Source organism: Boleophthalmus pectinirostris, unplaced genomic scaffold (genome assembly GCF_026225935.1).
Source record: "Boleophthalmus pectinirostris isolate CB_2022bp ecotype Guang Dong unplaced genomic scaffold, ASM2622593v1 HiC_scaffold_17, whole genome shotgun sequence".
Classification (NCBI taxonomy): domain Eukaryota; kingdom Metazoa; phylum Chordata; class Actinopteri; order Gobiiformes; family Gobiidae; genus Boleophthalmus; species Boleophthalmus pectinirostris.
The window spans coordinates 23,127,064-23,151,334 of NW_026571115.1; the positions used below are offsets into that span (position 1 = coordinate 23,127,064).

Genomic DNA, 24,271 nt, shown 5'->3' on the forward strand with positions numbered 1-24,271 from the left:
GTGCTGGACTCGCTTCTTCTTGTGGATGAGAGGCTGTGGCGGGTCATCATAAATCAGCGTGCTTCCACTGGCGCTATAAGGCCAGTTTTTAATTAAAACTGTGAATCAGTCGACCCTGATTATGAATTGTACTGCCTCTGAATAAAATATACAGAACTCACTCTCTTTTGTCCTCTGGCCCCTCCTCTCCACTCTTTTCTATCTTCAAATTGACACCACGAATTTGGAAAAGGCCTTGGTCATTTGCTGTCATTGAAGGTTGTGAAATAGCTGAGGAGCTTAGTGGTTGGACAAATATAAACCCCCACAATGAGGGTCTAATGCCAAGGCTGCACTCAACTTCTGCTGTGCTAAAGGTGCAATGCATTTTCTGAGAAATCTAAAAAATCAAATGCTTGTTTATGTTTGTTTATGTTTGCTACTCGGAGTGTACTCAGAGTTGCACATGTAAATGTGGTGACTGTGATACTACAGTTAAACGAAATAGATACAAGTTCAATTTATCAATAGGCAATACGCAAACAGTCTAGCTTAAATGTTGCTCTTAAAAGTATTACGAGGCTAACAGTGTGTCTCCTTGAAGCCTCCTATTTCTCATTATATTTCTGGGAGCGCAGCACTGGAGCTGTGATGCTGCTACCTCCGCTTCCCAGACACAAGCAGGCAGGAAGGACTAACAGAACAGAAATTCAATCTTCCAGCTTTGCACAAACAAACTCATGAATGATAATGGCTCGCTAATTGAAGGTACTGGAGCTCCTCTACGCTGACTGTGGCGCAGCAAATGGAGTCCTCTGGGTCGTCATGGCGACAGGCACAGTTTTCTGACCCAAACCCGAGTCAGATCGTCTTACAAGCTCCCTGCCGTCAGCACCACCATTTGGTTATATTTGCTTTCATGAATATTCAGCAGTAAACATTTGGCAGATACTGTCAGTAAACCTGGCGGTGTTTGCATATGAAACACCATTTTGATACATATTTATTTGTTATTCAAGAGAGTTCACTCTGATAGAGCTATTGCTGTGTAATTATCCACATTATTCCACTTACGAGTCATTAGTTTAGACTAATGGATTGGAATGCTGTTAATAATCTAATTTACTGTATTATGTAAATTTTCAGGTAATCTTTTTGACAATGGACAGTTCAAAAAACAGTATAAATAGTTGGATTTGCCCTTTAAAAGAGACTGAATTCTTGCAGCCATTGTGTGCTTTAGACCATAGACAGGCTGTGCAGACCAGACTTTTGTATTTGCCTGCTGCTGCTGTCGGAGCTGCCTGATGTGCTGCTTTGTGTGTGGAACAGTTGATCGCAAGACTGTGACTTCATTATGAAGTTGTACAAGCATATAAGTAGTTACTGTCTAAACCTTTACTTTGACTTTGAAAATTCCCTTATAATTTACAAGATATGATCTGCTTGCTCCAGAACCAGGTATTTTACTTTTAAAATTACAGTTGCATTGCTGTGACTCTTAAAGCTTTGGTGTTTCAGAGCCTATCTCATCCGAGTAGCCAAGGTGAGCCCACTCCATGGTTTGGGGTTCGATCCTCTCTCAGGATTCTGAGTGTTTTGTGGGATTAAGTGCAGGGGACATCCACTGGAGAAAGTCTCTTAGATGTCATTACTTCATTACTTCTTGACTTCAAATGCACTGTCTGAAATGAAGTGTAGTATGTATAGTGAGTAATGATGTAACTGTAACTGTAATATTGTGATATCGTATCATCAAAGTTCTCACAATAATATCGTGGACCATCACAATATATCGAATTACAGGTCTCTTTGCTTAAACTAAGAGTTATGGTGCAGCAATAGCTAAAAAAGACAGAGGGAACTACATAGACCATGATCCTTTGCTCCATTCCACTGTAGACTACAAGAAGAAATCAGTTCTAAGCACAGTTCTTTGGATTAAGTCTTGTCAGGGCATTTTAAGAGGAAAGGGTAGCATGTTCACAATTTGGTTGATAAAATATCGCAATAAATATCGTAATGAGAGAATTGGATTTCACTACATCTGTAATCATGAGCCTCCCCACCATATCTTGTGAGTTTTCCCACGATATCGCTATAAATATCGTACCGTGAGGTTTACCGTGACAATATCTTATCATGAGACTTGGATATTGTTACAACCCTAATAGTGAGTGTGCTGGTGTTATGTACTTTTGTGTGATTGTGCATGCTGTGATTCCAGACTTAATATTTATCCAGACTGTTTCTACATATTTCAGCATCATGTAATATACAGAAATCATACAGAAGTTCAATGCAGGAATAAAATTTTAAGTGTATAAAGTTTGTAACAACATTTGCAAATAAAAGCAATGATCATTATTGAGCTTTGTTGAGCAGTGTGATCATGGTTCTGTGTCACTGCTGCTGATTGTGTCAACTGAGATCACTGTGTGTGTGTCTGTGTGTATGTGTGTGTGTGTCTGTGAGAGACAGAGAGAAGAAACAAATATATTTTAGTGTGAAACTTCTCAGCTTTGTTGCAGGCTGACCATGTGTTTGGGAGTATTGATATGAAACACTTTCCATGTAATCCTGTTATGCACAGAATCCAAATGTGAACACATAGCCAGCAAGGATGACTATTCAAGCTAAGACTTTATGGGACCCGTTGCTACAGCATTTGAACAAAGCTCTGCAGATAAATGACCGTGGTGAGTTCATAAAAAGTGATGCAGTCTACTGTATAAACCATGCTAGCTCCTTTTATTAAACTCTGACTGCTTGTGTGTACACAGTGCTACAGCTCGACTGCCATAGTTGGATGTTGTTTTAGGAAAACATGCAGACTATCCTAACCTAGCAAACACTTGTGCACCCACTAATCCAAAAAGGCAGACCTCTGTGCCAAAAATAACAGCTTGGAATGAGATTGACGGAGGTGGACAGATTATTGTGGCTCTAATCTGTGAAAAGCTGACAATAAAACACATTGAAAGTGATTACACTACAGTTATTGGCAGTGGGGTCACCCAATATATGCTTTCCCTCTCACGCATGCATTATCTGTAAAAGACAGCCTTGTAAAGGATGTATAATAGCACAAAAATGTGTGGAAGATGTGAAATAAGGATGCAGAGAAAAGAGAGTGGCAGATGGATTTTAGCGCTGAAGCTGCAAATGATCCGAAAGCTTAAGCATCTGCAGTGTGCGTCGGTGTAGGTGTAAATAGAAACATGTCCCTTTGAGACATCATGTCCAACCGCTTATCTCCCCAAGTGTTGTCACTACAAATTTGTCAATGTCTTCATGTGCCCAGACCACTGTCTGATTTTTGTTCATGATCCTCTATCCTTCTGGACACATGACCCTGATGAGAGAGAATTCAGTGTGAGGCAGATACAGCATTGTCTTCATGTCTAAATCATAGCTGCAGCACCCTCCGCACCCTCCGACAGCCGCAGGCACTCCGAACTGCTCTACAGCTGCCACGTTTGGGAAACGACAAGAAGCACTTCTCATGGTGACTTGTCTCCCAAGTCATTTAGCCGAGAGTGTGGGGCTCTGGCAGCGAAAGCTCTTCCTCTGGGTTGTGTCTTGTTGAAGCAGTAAGCTCATTTTCATTTTGCTAACATCTTCAGAGTTTAGATCAGCTGTACCAGGTGAATAGCAAAATGGGTTGTATTCGACCAAAGTACGATACTATCTTATGATATAAAAATATTGTTATCTCATAAAATGGCTTTGTAGCATCTTTTATAAATGGTGAATAAGACAACCATATTGTGTGCAAACTTGGATCACAGAAAAAATAAGCTTGTTGTTTGTGCATCATTTGGAAGACTATATCTGACTTTGGGAGGACAATGTTAACCTGTTCCCCTTTTAACAATAACATTTTCAATTTTTTATTTTTTATTTTTTGTAGAGAATGTCAGCGCCGTAGAAGATAGGTCAAAGAGGACTCTGGGTGTTCATCATGGAGGCAGACACTTGACATATAAATAAAGCAGAAGATGTTGTGTGCAGAGGCGTAATCATAGCCCTGCACAGGAAGTGTCTGTACCCCTCTGGGCTGTGCTCCCGCTGCTCCAGTTGTAATTATCCCATATAGGACAAACATCTGCGCATCAAATCTTCACCAAAGCTCACAGGCAGGTCATATATGCATCACTTGATCAGTGGTGTGCCTGAATCCCGCTAGGTCCAGAGCATGTGATGTCTGCCCCCACGGCTCTGTGCCGCTGTGTGGTCAAAGAGGTTGTCCAGGTAACGTTGTCTTTTATCACGTCAGGGCATGTTCTGGGCCAGGCCTCGTCTCCCTCCTGACACCACACTGCCCCACACAGTGTGCTCCATGTGAAACCATCTAACCCCAAGCCAGAGCTGTTCGGCCCCAGTTCTTTTGGTGCCTTGGACAAGATTTTGGATGGCTCTGATTTAGTCATACATTATTTTTCTCCAATATTTAAACAGGGCCATTATTTACTATGATAGTATAGTTGGGGTAACCTGTGTTGGTCAAATAATCTCTGTCACTGGAAACCTGAATATTCTGTGTTAAAGTCAGACAAATGCCTGGAAACACAATTCTGTTGTGAGTATTGTCACTCTAATGGTAAAAGAAAAGTTTAATTGTCTTGGTGTATTGATCGTTGTGAACACATTGGAGGCTTTTTAAATATATTCTGTCTGCCCCAAGCTCTTTTATCACAACTGATACAAGAACAACTCATTGTGACATTTTCATTTCAATTAAAAGGAGAAATGAGGGCTGTGCTACACGCCTGGCTTAGCACTTAAGATAATGTACATGGCCCATAAAGTGTTTAAAGTCATCCAAAGAGATACAGAGACAGACTCTTTCAGTACAATCTCTTTCTGTCCTCCTAAATATCAAGCCAAGCCGTAAATGTGAGAAATTGCCAGTTGCCTTTGTCCTCCAGTTTCCATGCAAATAGCACCATTGACAAACCTGACACTTGGCACATAATGAGAGGGTGCGAGCACACCAGAGAGACAAGTGGGAGAATTGAGCGGAAGTGTCGTTCTGAGAGACAAAATGATAACATGGAGACTTCTGCTACAGTCCATGCCCATGGAAGACCACAACATGAGGAGAAAACAATGGACAAATCAGATCACATGCATTCTGGTAAAACAACTCATAAGTAGGTTAATTTTATGTTACAGTTTTGTACATTATATATTCCTTTTTGAGTTTGACATTTTTTCACCTGTGAATTAGACACTGAATAAATAGTCAGTCACATCAGTTAGTTCAGAGCATGAGGTGTGTCTGGTGGTGGTATTGTTTCCTTTGTAGAGGCAGGTTAATGAGTGGCAGTGTGTGCACATTAGCTATGGCAGATCCAAACAACCTCAGCAGCCTCCTCCACAGACGGCGTAGGCAGTTCTCGCCATCACCATTATTTAATAGCGCTCTTCTTACAGACTTACACATTAGTCCGCTGTTTATGCTGCATGTCTCTCTTTTTCCTGAGTAACTTTGCTTTGCTTAAACTTCACTGTCCAGCAACTCTCATCAGTATGCTGTGCAGTGACCTGTGTTGTGGCCTGTCACATCCCCAGGGCACTGGGGCTCGCTGTCTTCAAATGGTACCATGGACTAAAAATGTTTTTAATTTCACTATGGGCTGTGTTTCTTTCTGCCTTGAAACAAAACCCGCATTGTTGCAGATTTGAGCCCTTTAAGGTTATGTTTTTTTGCTGTTTTCAAGACCTTAACTGTCAATCCTAAAAAGACACTAGGTAGAGCAAGCCCCTGCAAGCTCCGATTACAATCATGAATTCACACATTGTTGAGCTGTTGAGTTACACAGTTTGAACATTTCTCAATTTAAAACTTGTATTTCTTAGTTAGTGTTTAAAATATCATGTGCTGGCATCTATTTGGCACATGCAGTACAGACCTTACTAATTCTATACAGTGATTTATGAACAGTAGACATTATAATAATAAAAGAAGAGGAGAGCCAATTACAGGGCCATATTGGGTGCTTCATGCCTCATATCGCCTGCTCCATCAACTTTTCCCTACAACAGTAAGTGTTCGCCCTGACGTTCATTAATGGCTGTTCCACCGTTTATCGTCCATTAGGACCCACTCAAACTTGGCGTTGTTTGGCGGCGCGGCTAACTACCTGTAACAACATGTTCTTACATTGAGTGCCTGCATCTTGTTGCATTGGTCGCTTACATATATATATATATATATATATATATATATATATATATATATATATATATATATATATATATATATGGTTTAGATGTTGCTTCAACAAAAATATCTTGGTATCTGGTGTGAACAGTGGTCTTCTGGGTGATCCGTCCTCTGCTCATGTGTAACTGATACGGATGCTGTGTGCACTAGTGTGGCTAATGGAGCAAATGGTGGGTGAGACGTGAAAGCGAGTGATGGCAGAAATGGGGTTAGTTAGTGTCATAACCTTTTACTTTCCGACGGCCTTTCTGTGATTCCCTATTTGAATCGCTGGGAATCCTGATTGGAGCTAAGCCGTGTCTCTTCTTTTAGCCTGGGGGTGAGTGCTGTGTTATGACAGGGAATAAGATTGTAGATGAAGTGTTTGTATTCATAGGGTCTCTATGCTAATGCAATGAGAGGAGTCCGTTCTACAGAACACCAAGTTGCCCCATTTGCTTGATCAATGCTTATTGCTCTGTAAGTGTATCGCTCTGACCATCTCTGTGCACGCATGTACGTCTATTTTAATTGTTGCCATGGAAACAGAGTGCTGCCACAGTCCAGAATCAATGAGGGCATCGCTCACTCTCCGCCATGTCCTGAACTTACTTTTCTCAAATGGTTCATGTCATACTTACACTGTCGTCAAACCATTCTCCAAGTCATACTCACATTCAAGTCAATCAGTCCTATGGTTGGAAAAACATATGAACAGATTCAAGTGTTGTACATTTCTATACTGCATGTTATTCTGTGTAAAGCTGTTCAGATTGATATATCAATAATGGGAGACTATATATTTTTTTAAAGTTACAATGACATGAAAAGCATAAAAAATTGATTTGGAAGAATATGACTTTTAATGTTTGACATTATGTTTGACAACATGATTATGTATAATAGAATTGTTTATGTTTTGTTTTTATTGTTTATTTTTTGTTTTGCTATCTATTTCTCTTTTAACCAACAAGATTAATCATTTTGTCTATTTCAAACTGCTAAGTACAACCTAAGTGCAAAGTCTGTTCTCATTATAAATCTCAAATTCTTCTTTGACCTCCGAGAGAAACAAAATGTACCAGGGTCTGAAGAGGGTTTTAAAGGAAAGACCTCAGGGCTCATTCTTCATAGCCATTTCCCTTCTTCTGCTATACTTTTCATGGAAGTTCTGATGAACCTAAAAACTATTTGTTTTCCCCAAACAAGCAATTGTCATTGCTGTGCCACATGCTGTATCACATGTGTTGATCATGTTCAAGTGCCAGGTTTTATCATTAAAACATTGTAAATTTATGAACAGCAGCACCTCCTCTGTGTCTGCCTACGAAAGCTCCATTCCTACTGAGTGAACACCTACACAAACTAAATGCTTTTAAATTCAGAAGGACATGCTCCCGCCCACTCTTCACATAAGCATACAGCCCCGTTCATGTGGTTTAAGTTTGGTCAGCAGTAAGTGTCTGTGAACTGCCAGTAGTGAAAAGAAAGAATATCCAAGCCTGGCATATTACTCCAAGCACCTTCACCGTCACTTATTTAATCAGTTTGATGGTCCATCAGTCTGTCTGTGTCACTCATCTGACTCCAAACTGTTTGCCAGTCAGCCGGTGCTGGCACACAGCAGACGCTCGTTTGATTCTCTTGGATTCTACGCTCTGCGTTCCCTCTACGTTTACATCCTCTATAATATATAGTCATTTTGCTGCTAGCAAACGTTCACTTGAATTATTGATCCATGTGGGATAGTACGTAAACTGTATGTCATCATACTATGTTACACTGGATGTGTTAATGCACTATTCATGTGTGTCAAGTGCGACCTCCACTCTCATGTGTCTTATTGGCTCTAGCTACATTTTGTCCTTGTTTCCCTCATTCTACATTCTCTTCTTTAAGCCTATTTGTGGATTCACAACATGCATGGAGGTTCTCATTTTTTTCTATCTAAGCTACATAAGCCTATGTCAAGCTGTATGTTTTTTTGTGTGCAGGACCTCCTCTCCCGACACCCTACCATGCCTGTCTGTGGCAGCCCCTGCCCTTTCCTCTACGATGGAGAGAAGAAAGGGGGCCACAGCTTGGACTACTCTTGTGTCCAGGAACACCCTCCACGGAGGCTCTGGGCCCAGCGCTGCTCCCGCACCCTGCTCCACCTTTCTCTGCTGCTGCTGCTACTGCAGCTTCCTTCTGCCTACTCCTCCCGAAGAGAAAAGGGCGGAGGAGGCGGCGGTGGTGCCCAGTACATCCCTATTCCCCAGCCTCCGCCACACCACATGGCTCTGCCCAACATCCTACGCGGCCTCAGCATTGCTGTGGTGCTTGTGGGCAATTCCAGTGAGGTGGCGCTGGCCGGGGCTCGGGAGAAGGAGGATTTCCTCCACCTGGCCCCTAATGTGGAGGTGCTTACCATGAACGAGACCGACCCTAAAAGCATCATCAAAAGCATCTGTGATCTGATGACAGAGCACTGGCTGCAGGGTGTGGTGTTTGGAGACGACACAGACCAGGAGGCCATCGCTCAGATCTTGGACTTCATCTCAGCCCAGACACACATTCCCATCCTCGGGGTCCGCGGAGGCTCCTCCATGATCATGGCTGCCAAGGTAGGCTCTTCATTCACTCCAAGCTCAGCTGTATCAGTCACATTTACACCTCAGTTCTTACAAGGTTTGTCTCAACAGTATTAGCAGCACCATTTAATGAGCACCATTTCTCTGGCACCTTTCACCAGCTGTATCTAAGGCTTTGTGTAGCACATTTACACAACCGTAATAGTGCCCAGTTTTCTACAGCCTCATATCGAAATCGCTGTAATAGCTATAGCTATAATTTTTATGTACAGTATAATGATTAGAAAATGAGGTTATTTCTTCTTAGTGTTGCCTTCTTAGGTTGTCTGATGCTTAATTGAACATTGAAAGGGCAAAATGGCACATAATCATCAGAAGTTGTTATGCTTTAGTTTGTACATGTTTCAGTAATTTACACCTTTACTCCTTATCCAGAGCTTTCAAACTTTTCACAGTACATACCACCCAAGAAATGATTTGGCCTTATGTGTACAATCACCAGATATTAATTGGGTCATTATGTAAAAATAACTTTTACCCCTGTTATAAAAATGTTGCCTCAACATTATCTTACTCAAAGTTGTATTTTGATTGATTGATCCACATGTGAGTTCTGTATTGTCCTGCATTCAAGGTGCAAGTGCTCATTTATGTTTTAACTTATCAATTTATGTTCTGCTAAAGATTAAAAGATACCTACTATATGTTGCATTATAAAAAGAATTAAAAGTGCATAATACAGACCCTTTAATTTGGGTCATAACCCAGCTGTGATTCTCTCCCTTTATAAATATGGTTTTGGTCAGATTGGCTGCTTTCTCACTGCAGCATCATTCATTTGGGTGCACTGTGAGAAGCAGAGTAAACTGGGGTGTGCTGATGCCAAGGGCAGGATCAGCTGGAGATTGAAGCAAAATTCCGAGCTCAGTTGCTGGCTGTTGACGAGGCCTTGTCTAATGGGATAAAACAATCTGCTGCTGCTTTATCAGTGTCGCTCTGTGACTGGAGCCAGGGCTCCTTTCCACAAAAGCATCTGATGTTTGAAACTTTTCACAGAAAATGCATTTGAAAGTTGCAGAAAGCTTACATGTGAGAAAATGGCATTAGGCTGTTAGCACCCTGAGTGAGTCCTATATGAGCAGTTTGCCTGTGACGCTGGTGTCAACAGGTCGCAGGCCCTGCACAGACAGGAGGCGATCTGACAGAGAGGAGCCCGCGGCCATCACTGTTGCTCTTCTCTCTGTTCTGTCTCATCAAAGCTATAAGAGCAATGCAGCCACAAGTCCTCCTCCACTCGACTGCACTCACAGGCCAGCTCTGCTGCCAGTGTCAAGTGAAGCTGTGCTGTATTTAATTGTTGTAGACTACAAATGTGGTCACATGAAACATGGTAGAAAAACTTTATTGGCACAATACAGCTTTAGTGGCATGTGCTCTGCCAGCTAAACTTAAGAATGGTGTGTTTGCTCAACTAAATGAAATTGAATTTGTCCCGTAGCTGTTGCCAACTTGTTGGTTATAGGAAAAGCACTCGCTCCTGTCAAATACAAAATCATGCAGATTAGTGTCACTTAGCCTCACAACGCTTTCGGCTTTCACCTGTATTTGTAGCCCACAGTCCCACAAGCCATAAGTCCTTAAAGATGTAAGTATAAATCTTCAACTGCTCTCTGACTACCCCTTCCTCATAGATGGCAACATTATGTGTAAAATTTATGTTTGTTTTTTATTGCTGGGTTAGACGCATTGACGTAGGAGGAGGTGAGAGTGAAGCATGGGGGTGTCTCAGTACAGCATGTGTGTGTTGGACAACAGTATTGTTCATTAAGTGCACATGGGCCACTCTTGTGGCACAGGTTTAAATGGATTTCCCCCACCACAGCCCAGAGCCTACCTCTCCTGAGAGCCCCCTGCTGCCTGCACCACGACCCAGCAGAGCCAGGCTGCGCTCTCCAAACGGATTTGTGTCTGCTTAATGGGCTGAGACAATAGAGTGGCGAGAATACGATAGAGCCGGATCACAAGCAGAAGGGAGGGAGGGAGAAGTGCAGGAAACTGTGGATGAGATGTTTTAGTTCTTATAAAAGTGGTGAGGAAAGTAGAGACTGTGGGCTTAAACTGAGCAATTATAGATTAGATGCAAACTATAATGACGAAAGGGCACAGCTGCTGTAAAGAGGTTTTAGCAAAGAAGAGGCGACAAAAAAGGATTCAAATCAAGTCTAAGTGGAGCTGGTAAGATGTTCAGGCAATGTTTAGATGACAAAATTATTTCACAGAAGCCAATACAGACACTGTGATTGCAACCTGGTGCGCATGCTGGCATTCAACATTTGGCAATATTATTGTCTATTATTTTCTTTTTGTCAAAGCTCATCTTTATAGATTTTGAATTTTGACATGAGAAATACACACAGATGATGGAACCAGACAAGTGTTTCTGGACAGAGTTTACTAATTATTTGTATTTAATGAACCCAGTGCAGTGGCCAAATGTCAGACCTCTGAATCAAAACATCTTTAAGTTTTGCTAAAGAATGTCCCGTTCAGTTCAGTGTCATAGAAGGCCTCACGCAGAGCCATGTTGTTGAGGAAAGTGGTATCTCAAAGAGTAAATGACATTTTTCAGTACATCCGCAACCAAGTGGTGCAAATTTATCCAAAACAGTTTATCATTTAATTCTTTTTTCCAAATATGATATTAGATTTAGAGCTGAATAACCCTTGTTTTTATGTAGCTTTCAATGTAAACACTCAAAGGTTCACAGTTAAGAGTTAGGATTTTAAAGATTTTTTTACACTGAAGAGTTAAATGAGTAAAAGAAAGGCACCAGGAAGTCCGACAGCTCCAGTACTGGGTAAGAAGATGGATGGTGGCAAAGATCACAGGCATCTGTATCAATGAATGAGGGGTAAATAAGATGCGAGTGAGTGCACAGCAGTGTGACGGAGGAAGAGGAACGTCAGGGCTTGAGTGGAGGAAAAAGCTCTGTGACGTACAGCCTGTGTTTGCAGAGAGCATCTCCCAGTGAAGGATGCCTTGTGAAAGAGAAGCATCCTCTTTGCCCAGGAAATCACACACTAAATACAAGTGGAATGGAGGAGGAGAGGGAGATGGATAGAGCACAGCTGTAACCACATCTGTAAGGCCAAGGAAGATAAAGAGCGGGAAGTGAAAGCAGGAAATGCAACCTTTTCACTGGACTGTGAATGTGTGTGCAAGAATACCACACAAATCTAGTTTCTGCGTCATTCATGGAAGTCTGAGTGAGATGTGACTTGATGGATCCAGAATTCTTGTCATAACTGATTGAACAAGAGTTCTTTTAATTTATTTGAAGTTAAGGAGCCACCAGAATCATTAAAATTAGCTTAATGTTGGGTTTAATGTACAATTGTATGTGAGATAGTCTCAAGAGCCTTATCTAGAATGATTTGATCAGCTCAGGGCTGGCCACTGCTACATGGTGATAAAGGAACATAGGTAATAATAATAATTGACTAAAAGTCTGCTATTGACTCATTTATTTTTCACATTTATTTTTTTTTTATAAAGCCAGAATGTTTAGCTTTTGCTGTCACAGTATTTACCCGATGTCACTGAAGCCACTGGCCCTCTGCCTGTTAAACGCTGTCTTTGAGAAGGCCATAATCAGCTTTATCTAAAGCTCTGCCTAATGCTCACATTATCAAGACATGGACAGCCTTTTTCCTCTGCGGTTCTAGAAGGTATGGCTTTGTAGTGGTACAAATAGCTGTAGTTGTCGCTGATCACCCCAGGGCCGCTACATAATACGAGCAGTGAGCTAATCCAGGAGCGGAGGTTGCCACTGCTGCAGATTAGGACAGAGATAGCATTCACTTGTGAGAGGGGCTTAATTGTGAGATTGCTAGCAATTAATGTAAAAAGGAGAAGGCAGCCAGCTCAGATGACCTGAGGGAAATTATGTGAACAACATGTAGCCATATTTAAAGCCAACACCCGCCCACATACTCATACACACACGCTTGTTAAAGTGGAAGGTCAATTAATATATGAAGATCTATGTAAGGGGTGTATGACATCAGCATAAGCCCCACACAGTCTTTCATCGGGTCTCACTGTTATATTTAGAGATGTGCCGCTCAGGACTCTGAGGAACAAACCAACAGGAAGTGATCTACTGTCTTATGCCCAAACAGTAGGTGTTCTAAATATGGCCATTTAGCGGCGTGAGCCTCAGATGCTGTGAGGAGAGGGACAGTTTAGTGTCCTTTTGCGTGCTGCATTATGAGCATGCAGATTCTTCCTCTCATGTTGAATTACTTTTGAACAGTGTCCAAGGAGAATTGCTGGTAATTACTACATCAGCTTGATTTAAGCTCAGTAATTAAAGCCTAGTCTTCATTTAGGAGAAGTATGTTGCCATTGTGAGGACATTTTTGTGCACTGGTCTATGCAGATGTCATTATGTTTGAGGTGCACTCATCACACCTTGTGGGGTTTACACCTGTGGCTAATTTTCATTACTGTCCTACAATAGCACCTATACAGACACCCGTACTAATGTAATGCTCTGTTAGCATGGCTGCACGCTGGCTAGTTGAAACAGACGAGATTAGGAGCATTCATAGCCTGATGCTGACACCTCTTCTTACTTTGTTATATTCGTAGTTGAGACAGGAATATGTCTTTGAAAAAGAGTTTGTTTTCAAAATACAATTTACCGATCAAAACGTTTATATGTGGATTTTATTTGAAGTCTCATATATAATCAATATCAATAATAATTTATTTCAGGCTGACATGAGCCAGTATTATGTTCAAATTGTGATTGTACATTGTAATCAATAGATGGAAATATGCCAAGATTCTGACTCCTTATGTCCTATATCTATAACAGTGAGACTCTACACTGGTTTGTTGATTGATGATGTGGAAGAAGCCTAACAGCCAAATGATGCCCCATGACCTAGAGTATAATGTAGTGTATCCATATTAACTTGTACTGTTATTGTTCCTGTTCCTGTCCTCGTCTCACCTGATGTAATGGGCTTCTGTTTGTCCTGGTTTAGAACAAGACGGCTCAGTGTGTTCCCCTTTTCCTGCAGGAGGAAAAAAAGCCACAGAGAGAGGGGGGTGCAAAGAGAGGGACACAGAGAGATGGAAGAAGAGAGAGAGAGAGAAGAGAGAGAGAGGAAAGGGTGAAGAGAGGGGGAGAAGAGGGAGGAGAGTGAGTGGGAGAGATAGGGAGAGAAAGTGAGATATTGAGAGGCCTAAATTTATGTGGCCCATTTTCCAACCCCGTTGGTCTGAATTTACCTCAGCCATTTAGAATGTGGCCATTTTAAACTCAGCACATAACTTTATCTATAACCCACGGCTCTAGAAAGGCTTAAAGTTCAGTCTGTCTATCACATATGATGAAGTCTAAAGTAAGCTGGCGTTTCCTCTTTGTTTAGTTCTCATTCTCTGTCCCAATGGGGTGGTGTCCCACAACAGTGCAGCTTCCAAAAACACCTCCTTCACTTCTCTATGGCAGTTTACTTCCCAGCACACCTCTGTCCTTCGGTCTATTTAAACACACAACTTGCCCTCTCTGCTGTCTCCTCTCCTCTCCAATTCACTCATGGACCATACTTCAGCTCTTTGGTGAGACCCTTATTAACTCTAGCCCCACCTTCCTCCACCCTATTTTTTTTATTTCAACAGACCATTCTTTTGTTCACAGTCCAAGGATCCCAGATCCGAACTTTGTCTCCTAGTGATTTCCCAGCCCTGTTCTGAAGCAGCGTCCATCTTGTGGTGACGGGTGCTGACTATGTCCTGTAAACAAACTATCACAGCTCCAGCCTTTTCAACACTCTCAGTGTTCCTGTGAAATTATCATTCAGCCAGACTCACATACTCACTGCACGGCCTCCAAAATCCTCTAGCACCAGTGTAGCATTCTGATGATAAACAATTTTCATATTATTCTGCTCAAAGTACCTATTTGGCATTCAAATTCCTGCCACCATCTATGTGAATGTTAATAACAAGCACCCACTCTTAATTTCAGTTTGTGTCAGAGCATAAAGGATATATTCAGGTGAATTGTAGAACAAGCACTACTTCGTTAAAACCTTCAGTTAGATAAATATTGCTGCTAGACTCTGCCATTGGATTTGTATTCCATTCTTCACATAAAAGGTTTCAGGATTTGCTTTTATTTATTTTTATTTGTGTGTTTTTTGTTCCTCTGATTCTTATCCCACAAGCTAGTGTTTTTTGCACTTTCTTTGTTCAAAGTGCTTCTTAGCTGTGGCCTTATGTTTGGAATAGTGCTTAAAAGCCAAAAAGAGCAAATGAAGGTAAGACGAAACGAAACTGGCACAGGCAGGCGAGCTCAGAAATGGAAGGTTGGAATGTGGAAAAGGAAAACTAAAGACTGAAGACCAACATGTCCGAACCTCAAATGGAATGGGGTTAGATTAAGCACACTTCAAAGCTTCAAATTCGGTGTATGTAAAAAAGATTATCCACCTGTGTATCCACTTATGTCCATTTGTAAATGTTGACATTTGGTAACCAACACACAGAACAGAAGCTGGGTCACAGAACAAGACCATGTGTGTTAATTTGAAAATAACTAAGGAATTATGGATTCTTCCCAAAATCTGCTGTAGCAATAAATAGAGAAAGTAGAGAAAAGATGGTTTTCCACAACCCCATTCTGTCTGGCTGCGTCTCAAAGAACCTATTTTTTGTCTCAGCTGTTCTGGCTGATTCTGGCGCTCTCCCCCTCTCTTTCCCACGTCATGTGAGCCGAGGCGAGCTCCTGTGATGAATGTAAATGTTTGCCCTCCCTTCGCTTGTTCCTCTAAATTACAGCAAATACCACCTCCTCTTTATTCTGCATTTAGCCTGAGTGCTGCAGCCTCAGACTGTGTGATCCACACAGACATGTTCTGAGAGACACCACAGACACAGTGATGAGTCACAAATGACAATAACTCAAATGTCTTCCAGCAGCCTTCATGCTATACACACTTTGGCCCACTTGGCTCCAATCTCGTCTTCATGAGACGCGCCAATATTATAAGTACCTCTCAATTGGATTCACTGTTGCCTTTTAAGAACATGATATATAATAGTTAATTTGCACTCTGTGCATGTTTATTTGCTGGGATCAGAATACTGGACACATTATTAATATATGTATACCTCATACAGAAACTTCTGTTTGTGTATGAGATATACAGGTAGCAACACAGACACATACACATAGACAGACAAGTCCTACTTTTCAATTCAATTCATAGGGTTTTCAGTAGTGGTCCATAATAATTGATAATATCTTAGAACCATAAAATAATAAGGTTCATACATTCCCAAGACAATAGAATGTATACATTTTCTTTGGGACCAACATTTTTTGCTGCCTTATAGTTTGCCACAACTCACAACCATACACATTGTCACTAAGAGGTTGTAATATATTATGCGGCCATAATCAGTGCATAAATGTATACAAAATTTAGCACTAATGTTTTTTTCATTCTTGATCAAATCTCCCCCAGGCAGGAATAAACACTAACGTCTTTGTCCTCCATACATAAAGATGGCTGAGTCTAAAAATATGCCTTGTGATTATTGTCATGTGCAGTTGTACCTCTGGACATCATAATCATTAGTCATGCGTTGTGTATCACTATGCTAACTATCATGGGTTATTATCATCAGCCTCAGCAGAGCCCTGCTGGGCCGTGATTAAAGCCTGAGTTTGTGTATTTGTTGGTTGTCACATCAGTCCTGTGTCAGACACTTTTGTCGACTGGTGCCCGGACGCCTGTTCACAGCTGAAGAGCAAAGTCAAACACACGGAATAGATGTTATGGGCATAACGCGACCAGACACTGCAGTTAAACTGTGTTCCTGATAAACAGAACTCTATGTGGAAGAAGAACTATGCTATAATAGATTTGTATTTACCATATACTCTTATCAAGTCAGTAGGCAAAAAAGTAAAAGTTTATATTTGCCTTTGTGTTGGAGATACATGGCCGATATAGTCTACATTTTATGTTTATCCCATATGCAGTCTATGGTTTTAGCCAGTGTTTCCTATGGCTTTATACTGAGACTATGGTGGCACAAGTGATCCATTTGTAAATAATTGTATTTAATATAAGTTTTGGAGTATGAAGGTCACTTAAGGAGTCTCCTGATCAAATGAGCACTGTTTACAGATCAAGTAGGAATAGTTACTTCTATATGCTTATGTCTTTTATGTGTTTTACCATAATCATGTGTTTTAGATTATGGGGGCAAAATGATACTACCATAGTCTCCTCTGTTTACAGGAAAGACTGGTTTTAGCCCCTGCTTATTTTATTAATTATGAGAAAAATCTGATATATGTAAGAGATTTATACTTTTTGAGTAGTGGTCAGAATAGTCTGACTCAGATATCCATCTCTAAAGCTGCATGATGTTACACAATGTCTCGCTGTACAATCTTGCATTGTTTTTCAATTCGTGCCAAGGTAGCAGTGTTAGATAAGAAATAAAAACAGTGAGCAGATCAGACCTGTGCTGGATTCTCACTTCGTTGTGGATGAGAGCCAGCAGAAAGCAGCTACCTCCAGTGAGCATCACATCTGATCAGAACCATTCCACAACATACAGTAGTGTAGCTCAGCTTTTATCTCGCCGTGCGCTGCCAGCCTCTGAGATAAGTGTTCTGAAAAAGAGAAGTGAATTTGTATCTGTATGTACGATTAGATTTTGTGCGCACCCCGGCATGATTTATACGACCACACAAAGCAAAACGCAGGCTATACATTATACTCCTGAACTAAAAAGGCAGCATGCCACGTGAGCTTAGCATATTATTAACCATATTATGATGTTATATGGAGTCAGCACTAGTGTGGTATTCTCTATTTTCTATTCCATTAATTATGTATGTGTTTGTTTTTGTCATTTAGGATATACTCTCTAGAAGTTATTCAATTTTATTTAGAATTATGGTAAACAAAGATTTTTTTCTTTCACAGACCTGTTCTTACAGATGATACACCCTGTACCAGTGTAAAGACTGTACTGAGCAAGTCACTATAAAAATGAAATTTAAAAATCTAATTGGTGGTCATATTAGTTCATGTGTGTGGGTGGGATCATCTTGTAGATCTCAGCCGCGTTATGACCCCATTGACTTGAATGACTGCTATAAAGCGGTAAATCAGCAATAAACATGTACAAAGCCTGTTTCCAGGAATTGGGAAGCACCCAAAAATATTTCATACTTCATTCTGTTTCCCTTTCATCTGATCATTTTCCAACTCAAGTGACATTTTATCAACTTTTTGTAATTTGTTACTAGACCTGACTTTATGTGACCACACTGCTGTCTCTGGCCACAAGGAATGCATCACTTCTTTATTGTGTTACAGCCTGCAGGAGATTTTCTTCAAGAGGCCTACTCACCTGTATTTCTATTTGTCATAGCCATTATTTCTTACCATCCTTCCCATGAGTTACTTACAGCATACAACATCAGCAGGAGTGACACTGTCTGTCTGCCTGTGTGCAGGTCTGGAGTACGCCATAGCACATAACCTAAATGCATGTTGCTATTCGCAGCATTCCTCTGCCCTGCATGGAGCAGTGCCTGGGGAAAGTCATAATATACTCTCCAAAGCTGCTGGCAATACTCAACAACTCAATTAGAAACTCTAACAGGAGTATTTGAACTAGTCTTCAAACACTTTATTCATTAGTAATACAGAAAAGGACCTGTCCTCATATCAATCTGAGCAGCACTAAATAAATGTTGAAAAAAGTCAGTGTATAAAACTGGTTTACAGTGTGTTGTATATAATGTAGCATTTGAGCCCTGCAGTGGAAAGTAGGTTATTGTCTCAAATTGCCTGGAGCAGCGGAGCGAGTGCAACATGCCTGCTGCCTACAGTAATATCACCATGCTGTCTGTGAGACTTCCTTGTCCAGCCTGCCACTTCACACACTGAGCAAGAGCAGCACTACCCTACCACTGTATACTGTTGCATACCATGCTTAAGATAGAAGAAATGTTTTATTTGTGTAAAGATGTTATTATTATTAAATCTACTTACTCTAGTCTCCTTTGTGCTGGTAAACTAACAAAACAAAAAAAGTACTCCACTGTAAAATACCTACTTAAATACTGTTTGTTCATTTTCATCTCGCAGCTTCTCTCTGAACATGAATCCTTGAAGCTGTTGCCTCTCCTCGCAGTCGCGCTGACCTTCACAATCTGTACTTCTGACTGCTCGGTGTGTTATTGATTTACAATTTTCCCTTTTCACCCGTGGCCATATGCATGTGCTCCTGTTCATGGGGCGCCCTGCTGGTTTCTCAAATGTAAATGGTCAGCTTTACCATAGACAGTGTACAGCAGCAGTGCGGCCCCGCTGGCAGGTGCCAGACACATTATCCATGATATAGACTGTGTGGGCTGAGGGGTAGTGGTGGTGGCCGGATGCTGAATAGCTGGGCAGGAGCACTGTGTAGGTGGCAGCAATGGTTGTGTACTTGATGTGCAGAGCTTGTGAGTGTTTGTGACTAGTGTTTTTGTGCGCCTTACCCGTGTGTGCGCTCCATATACAGGCAGTGAGTGGCATTCTTTTTTTGTTCTCCGCTAATAGCATCCTTAGCAGGTCTGTTACGATGGAAACCATGTTGCCAGGGAAACGCAGCCTGTCTGTGTGGAGCCAAAGTGTTTCACAGCAACATCTCCTTGCCCCTCTCTATCTGTGTCTGTATGCATGTGCGGTGTATGGTGGTCCACTGTCCCATTTGTCCACTCCACACTCGCCTAAACCTGACAGGACAGCAGCGAGGACATGTAGAGTGAGAGGCGGCCGGAGAACAGGAAGCCACGCAGTGCCGCACAGTGAATTGAAGTGTGGGAGTTGAATATTTAGTGGTAAAAAGTGAGTGCAAAGAGATGGTGGGTGGAGGGATGGATATACAGATGTGTCAGAAGCACCGCGACAGGAACCAGCAGTGGATTTAAGTGCACAGAGCACTGAGGCAGAGTGCTGTGTAGAATGTCAGAGTTATATGTTCAGACTCATCCTGTCCACTAGATATTGCATAACTATCAAATTTGTGTGGACTACAAAAGCATACAAACATACATGTAGACACTATCCAACTGGTCAGAAGGAGCTTCATTTGGTCTTCACATAATTTACTCTAGCAGACTACTTTTTCAGACCAAAATGTAGTTTGTTTTCATACCTGGCAGTTTTGACTTCTCACCTGCTCTCTTCCTCAGAATGATCACGTGACGTTATTGTGATGTGTCTGGTTGTGGAGGCGCAGGCAGGAAAACGGCACCATCTGCCATCCAAGTCTTTTGAACCATATCACTTTTGTTTCTGGTTCTGATATTGTCATATTTTAGTTTTGGGATTCGGACATCGTAATTGTGTGGTTGTTGGATGAGTATTGATACACAGGAAGGACGAAAAAGGTAACCTTTGGCTGCCTAAGAAATCATCCTCAGTTTGCAGCAAACATTTTGTATGTGGAGCACGATAAAAACAAAATCCCGATCCCTCACTCAACCTTGGTTACGAATTTAAAAAGTCAACGCTAAAGCAAAAGGCCACAGCTGTTTGCCAAGAAACACATTCCACTGCAAAGCGACCAAGAAGTGATGTTGCTGTAAAGTCAGTCGAATAAGAAAGTGCGAGCTCAGCCTGCTCGACTTCTGTACCTCTCTCTTAACAAATGGGATCCAGCTTTGATGGCACTCCACATATAAAATGTCGGGATGATTTATTAGGCAACCAAAGGTTTCCTTCTTCGTCGTTCCTGTGTATCAATACTGCCCATCGCCTTCACTTTTCACTATTTTTCAATTCCACTGTGATAGGAAACAGTTTGAACAGAGGTTTGCAGTCACACAGATCTGATTCCCTTTTGCATTTATGGAGTTTGCAAACTTCCAGAGCCTGTTTTCCGCTGTTAAGACATCCAACAACCACACAATTACGATGTCCGAATCCCATAACTGAAATATGACAATATCAGAACCAGAAACAAAAGCGATATGGTTCAAAAAACTTAAAAAGACCACAAATGCTCTGTGTCCAGTGCTCCGTTGGCTCTCTTCCCACATAAAGAAACATATTACATATACCCTTGAAGGAATGTTAAACAGAAATTTCTGGCTGAATCCTTGCAAAATGTAAAATTCATCCTGCAGACAGTACAGTAAATGAATGCTTAAGCAATACATAGAATGATTTTGTCCATGCTAAAAACAGGAAATACAAAAATTGAGTGAGAAAAAGAAAAGAAGAGAAAGGGAGAAAGCGTTGTAAAGATTGATTATATTCTGCTAAGTGCTTTCGGCATTATTGGAACAGCACTGTCCTCCCAAAGCAGGCAATTTGAATTAACATTGCAAGGAGAGTGATTGAGAGGGAAGAGATGGAGCAGCAGTGCGGAGATACCGGGAAAGAGGGAAGGTGGGAAGGAGAACAGCAGGACGAGGGGACGAAGGGGGCTGAGCAACTGCAACCAGACAGAGGAGAGAGAAAGGTGGAGGGAGAAAGGAGGAGAGAGAACGGAGAAAGGAGGAGCGAGAAAGGAGGAGAGACAGAAAGGTGCAAGGAGAAAGGAAGATGGAGAAAGGTGGAGGAAGAAAGGAGGAGGGAGAAAGGAGGAGGAAGAAAGGAGGATGGAGAAAGGAGGAGAGAGAAAGGAGGAAAGAGAAAGCAGGAGGGAGAAAGGAGGAGAGAAAAGGAGGTGAGGGAAAGGTGGAAGGAGAAAGGAGGAGAGAGAAAAGTGGGGGGAGAAAGGAGGAAAGAGAAAAGAGGAGAGAGAAAAGAGGAGAGAGATAGGAGGAGGGAGAAAGGAGAAGAGAGATAGGAGGAGAGAGAAAGGTGGAGGGAGATAGGAGGAGAGAGAAAGGAGGAGAGGAAAAGTAGGAGAGAGGAAGGAGCAGGGAGAAAGAAGGAGAGGGAATGTAGGAGAGAGAAAGGTGGAGGGAGAAAGGTGGAGGGAGAAAGGAGGAGGGAGAAAGAACTAGACTCCAGAGGAAGACCACGAGATGGAGGGAATAAGTGGGTTTAGAAGTAGGACATATATTAGGACAGTGTAAGACAAAAGGGAAAGTGTGACTTGTTAGATAAAACAGTTTGATTGTCTTTATAGACCAGAGATAGGGAAGAATTGAGTCAGTAAAAGGTGGAATGATTTGGCCAGACTCAAGTCTTCTGTACTTCTCATTGCCTGGTGAGCAAAAAATATTGACCAAGCTTCTCAAAATTGTATTTGTTGTCTGGGAGGGTGAGCTCTGTCCATCTCCAGATCTGGAGCTTGGTTCATTGTAGCCAGGCTGGCGCCACCTAGTGCCTCCACCTAGTGCCTCCACTCAATTTCATTTTTCTCCAGTGACTAGGTCAGGAATCGGAATACATTAGAGGCTAGGGGTGTGCAAAAATACTGAAATATTGATATATCGTATCGTTTAATGTAATGATACAGTATCGATATTGTGGACTGCTGTATCGATGCCGAGAGTATTTTTTGGTATATTTTACTAAATTCTTTTGTAACAGCGCCACCGTTTTGTTATTTAGAGAAAGGAAACTCATTTATTTGACATATTCACTGTTTTGATGATTAAAATGTTTATATTTCATGTGAACTTTGCACAAGAAGTGGTTTAACAAAGACTTTTAGCATCACAGCCATGATTTAGCCATTATTTTTTACTGTATTGAATCGATTTAAAATATATTGTATCGAACTGAAAGTGCACTGTATTGAGATATATATTGTATCGTGCCCTATGTATCGAGGTATGTATCATATTGGCAACTTCTTAATTATACCCAGCCCTACTAGACGGTTTGCAAGAACCCCTGAAGTTGTAGACCGCACATCGACCAATCAGTGAAGAGCTGTGAAGCCATGACGTCAAACTTAAGCGCCTATCTGGGTGACTTTTGTGATACAGCACAACAGTAAACAAAGCAGTCGAGATGGATATAGACGAAGCTGTACATTCTGTGTTGGCAACGATTCCCGAGATCAAGGATTTAAAGCTGGAACAAAGAGAATGTTTGGTGAATTTTATCAAGGAGAAAGATGTTATTGCCCTTCTTCCTACGGGATTTGGTGAATTACATACGTCACGACCAAATAGCAGCTATTGGTTAAATACCGTCGAGCAAACATTCTAATGCTGCTTGGTCAGGCGGTTTCACTTTGGCTGATGGATCAGGCTAGGTTCATGATACTTTGCTGGAGAATATTTATGGGCATGGCCTGTACCTGATTTTTTTCCATACATTTGAGAAAGATGTATTTTTGGCCCAATACTGTAAATATTTGTAAATATTTTCCCCAATATTTACAGTAATGGGGCAAATATTTACAAATATTTATGGGCATGGCCTGTACCCGATTTTTTTCCGTACATTTGAGAAAGATGTATTTTTGGCCCAATACTGTAAATGTTTGTAAATATTTGCCCCAATACTGTAAATATTTGTAAATATTTGGGGTTCTTGAGCATTTAACGAAGAGATAATCAAGAAGTGTGCGGTTAGCATGCTAGTCATTATTAGCTTCAAGAACTTTGCTCTGGTCTATGAAAGTTGTGAAAAACCTTTAGCTCATCCTGGTGAATAATTAGGATCCTGTCAATGTGTAAGGTAAATGAGGAATATCTTGGACCTTCGCAAATTGCTTAAAATGATCTAGTGTTGTTTTTTAAATTTTCAAGACTTTTAAGCTCAGATCATTTGAATTAAATTAAACCCCTCATGTAAACTTAACCATCATCCCTTAGCGACCCACTTATCTCCCACTATCTACTGGCATGTCTTTTAATTGTTGTCACTGTGCCATTTATTGTGGCCTCCCAATTGGAAAGGAGTGACCCCTGGCCTATTGACTGTGCAGCACAAACAAATAAAGCAAACATTAAGTCACGCTTCCCAGTGCGTGCCGAGCGCATTACACTGAAGAGGATGAGGCCTGATGGAAATGAAATGCCAATGATGGAGCACCTGCCTCTTTAGTCTAATGAGGGCGCGCTCAGCTGATCCTTTATATCGCTCAAAGATAAGACCAGAGCGGAGCAGGAAGAACCTTTTCAGATTTGGTGATAAAACCATTTACCCTTTTCCCACTTCATTTAGTTTTGAGCAATATAAGAGTTTTTTTTATGTCACATCACATGTCCATTTCCTACCGCGTGACTCTAGTCCATTTTGCCTCAGCTGTTTACTTTCACCTTGGCAAAGCTTTTTTGGTAAGTGCACCTGAACCGTGGTCACAGATGCGTTAGCCTTTCCGAAGCTCACTGAGTTAGCGTCCAGCTCTATGAAAGCACCGACAAGCATCTTTTATCAAACAGCACTGAAAGCACAACAGACAGGACTAAGTAGAACTGCATTTCGTTTTTGTCTTGTCATTCCACTTCTGTTTACACATAACCGTTTCTTCATGCATTAAAAAAAAAAAGTCTTTGTAGTA

At 41.4% G+C, this 24,271-nt stretch overlaps 1 protein-coding gene across 1 annotated transcript in view; it reads left to right on the forward strand.

The window, feature by feature from the left end:
* The first annotated feature begins 8,601 nt into the window (after positions 1–8,601).
* The window catches only part of grin2ba (glutamate receptor, ionotropic, N-methyl D-aspartate 2B, genome duplicate a), a 65,155-nt gene continuing 49,485 nt past the window's right edge, over positions 8,602–24,271 (forward strand). Inside the window, exon 1 of the mRNA XM_055152804.1 lies at positions 8,602–8,796. Coding sequence (XP_055008779.1) covers positions 8,602–8,796 — 195 coding nt within the window. The remainder of the gene's footprint in view (positions 8,797–24,271) is intronic.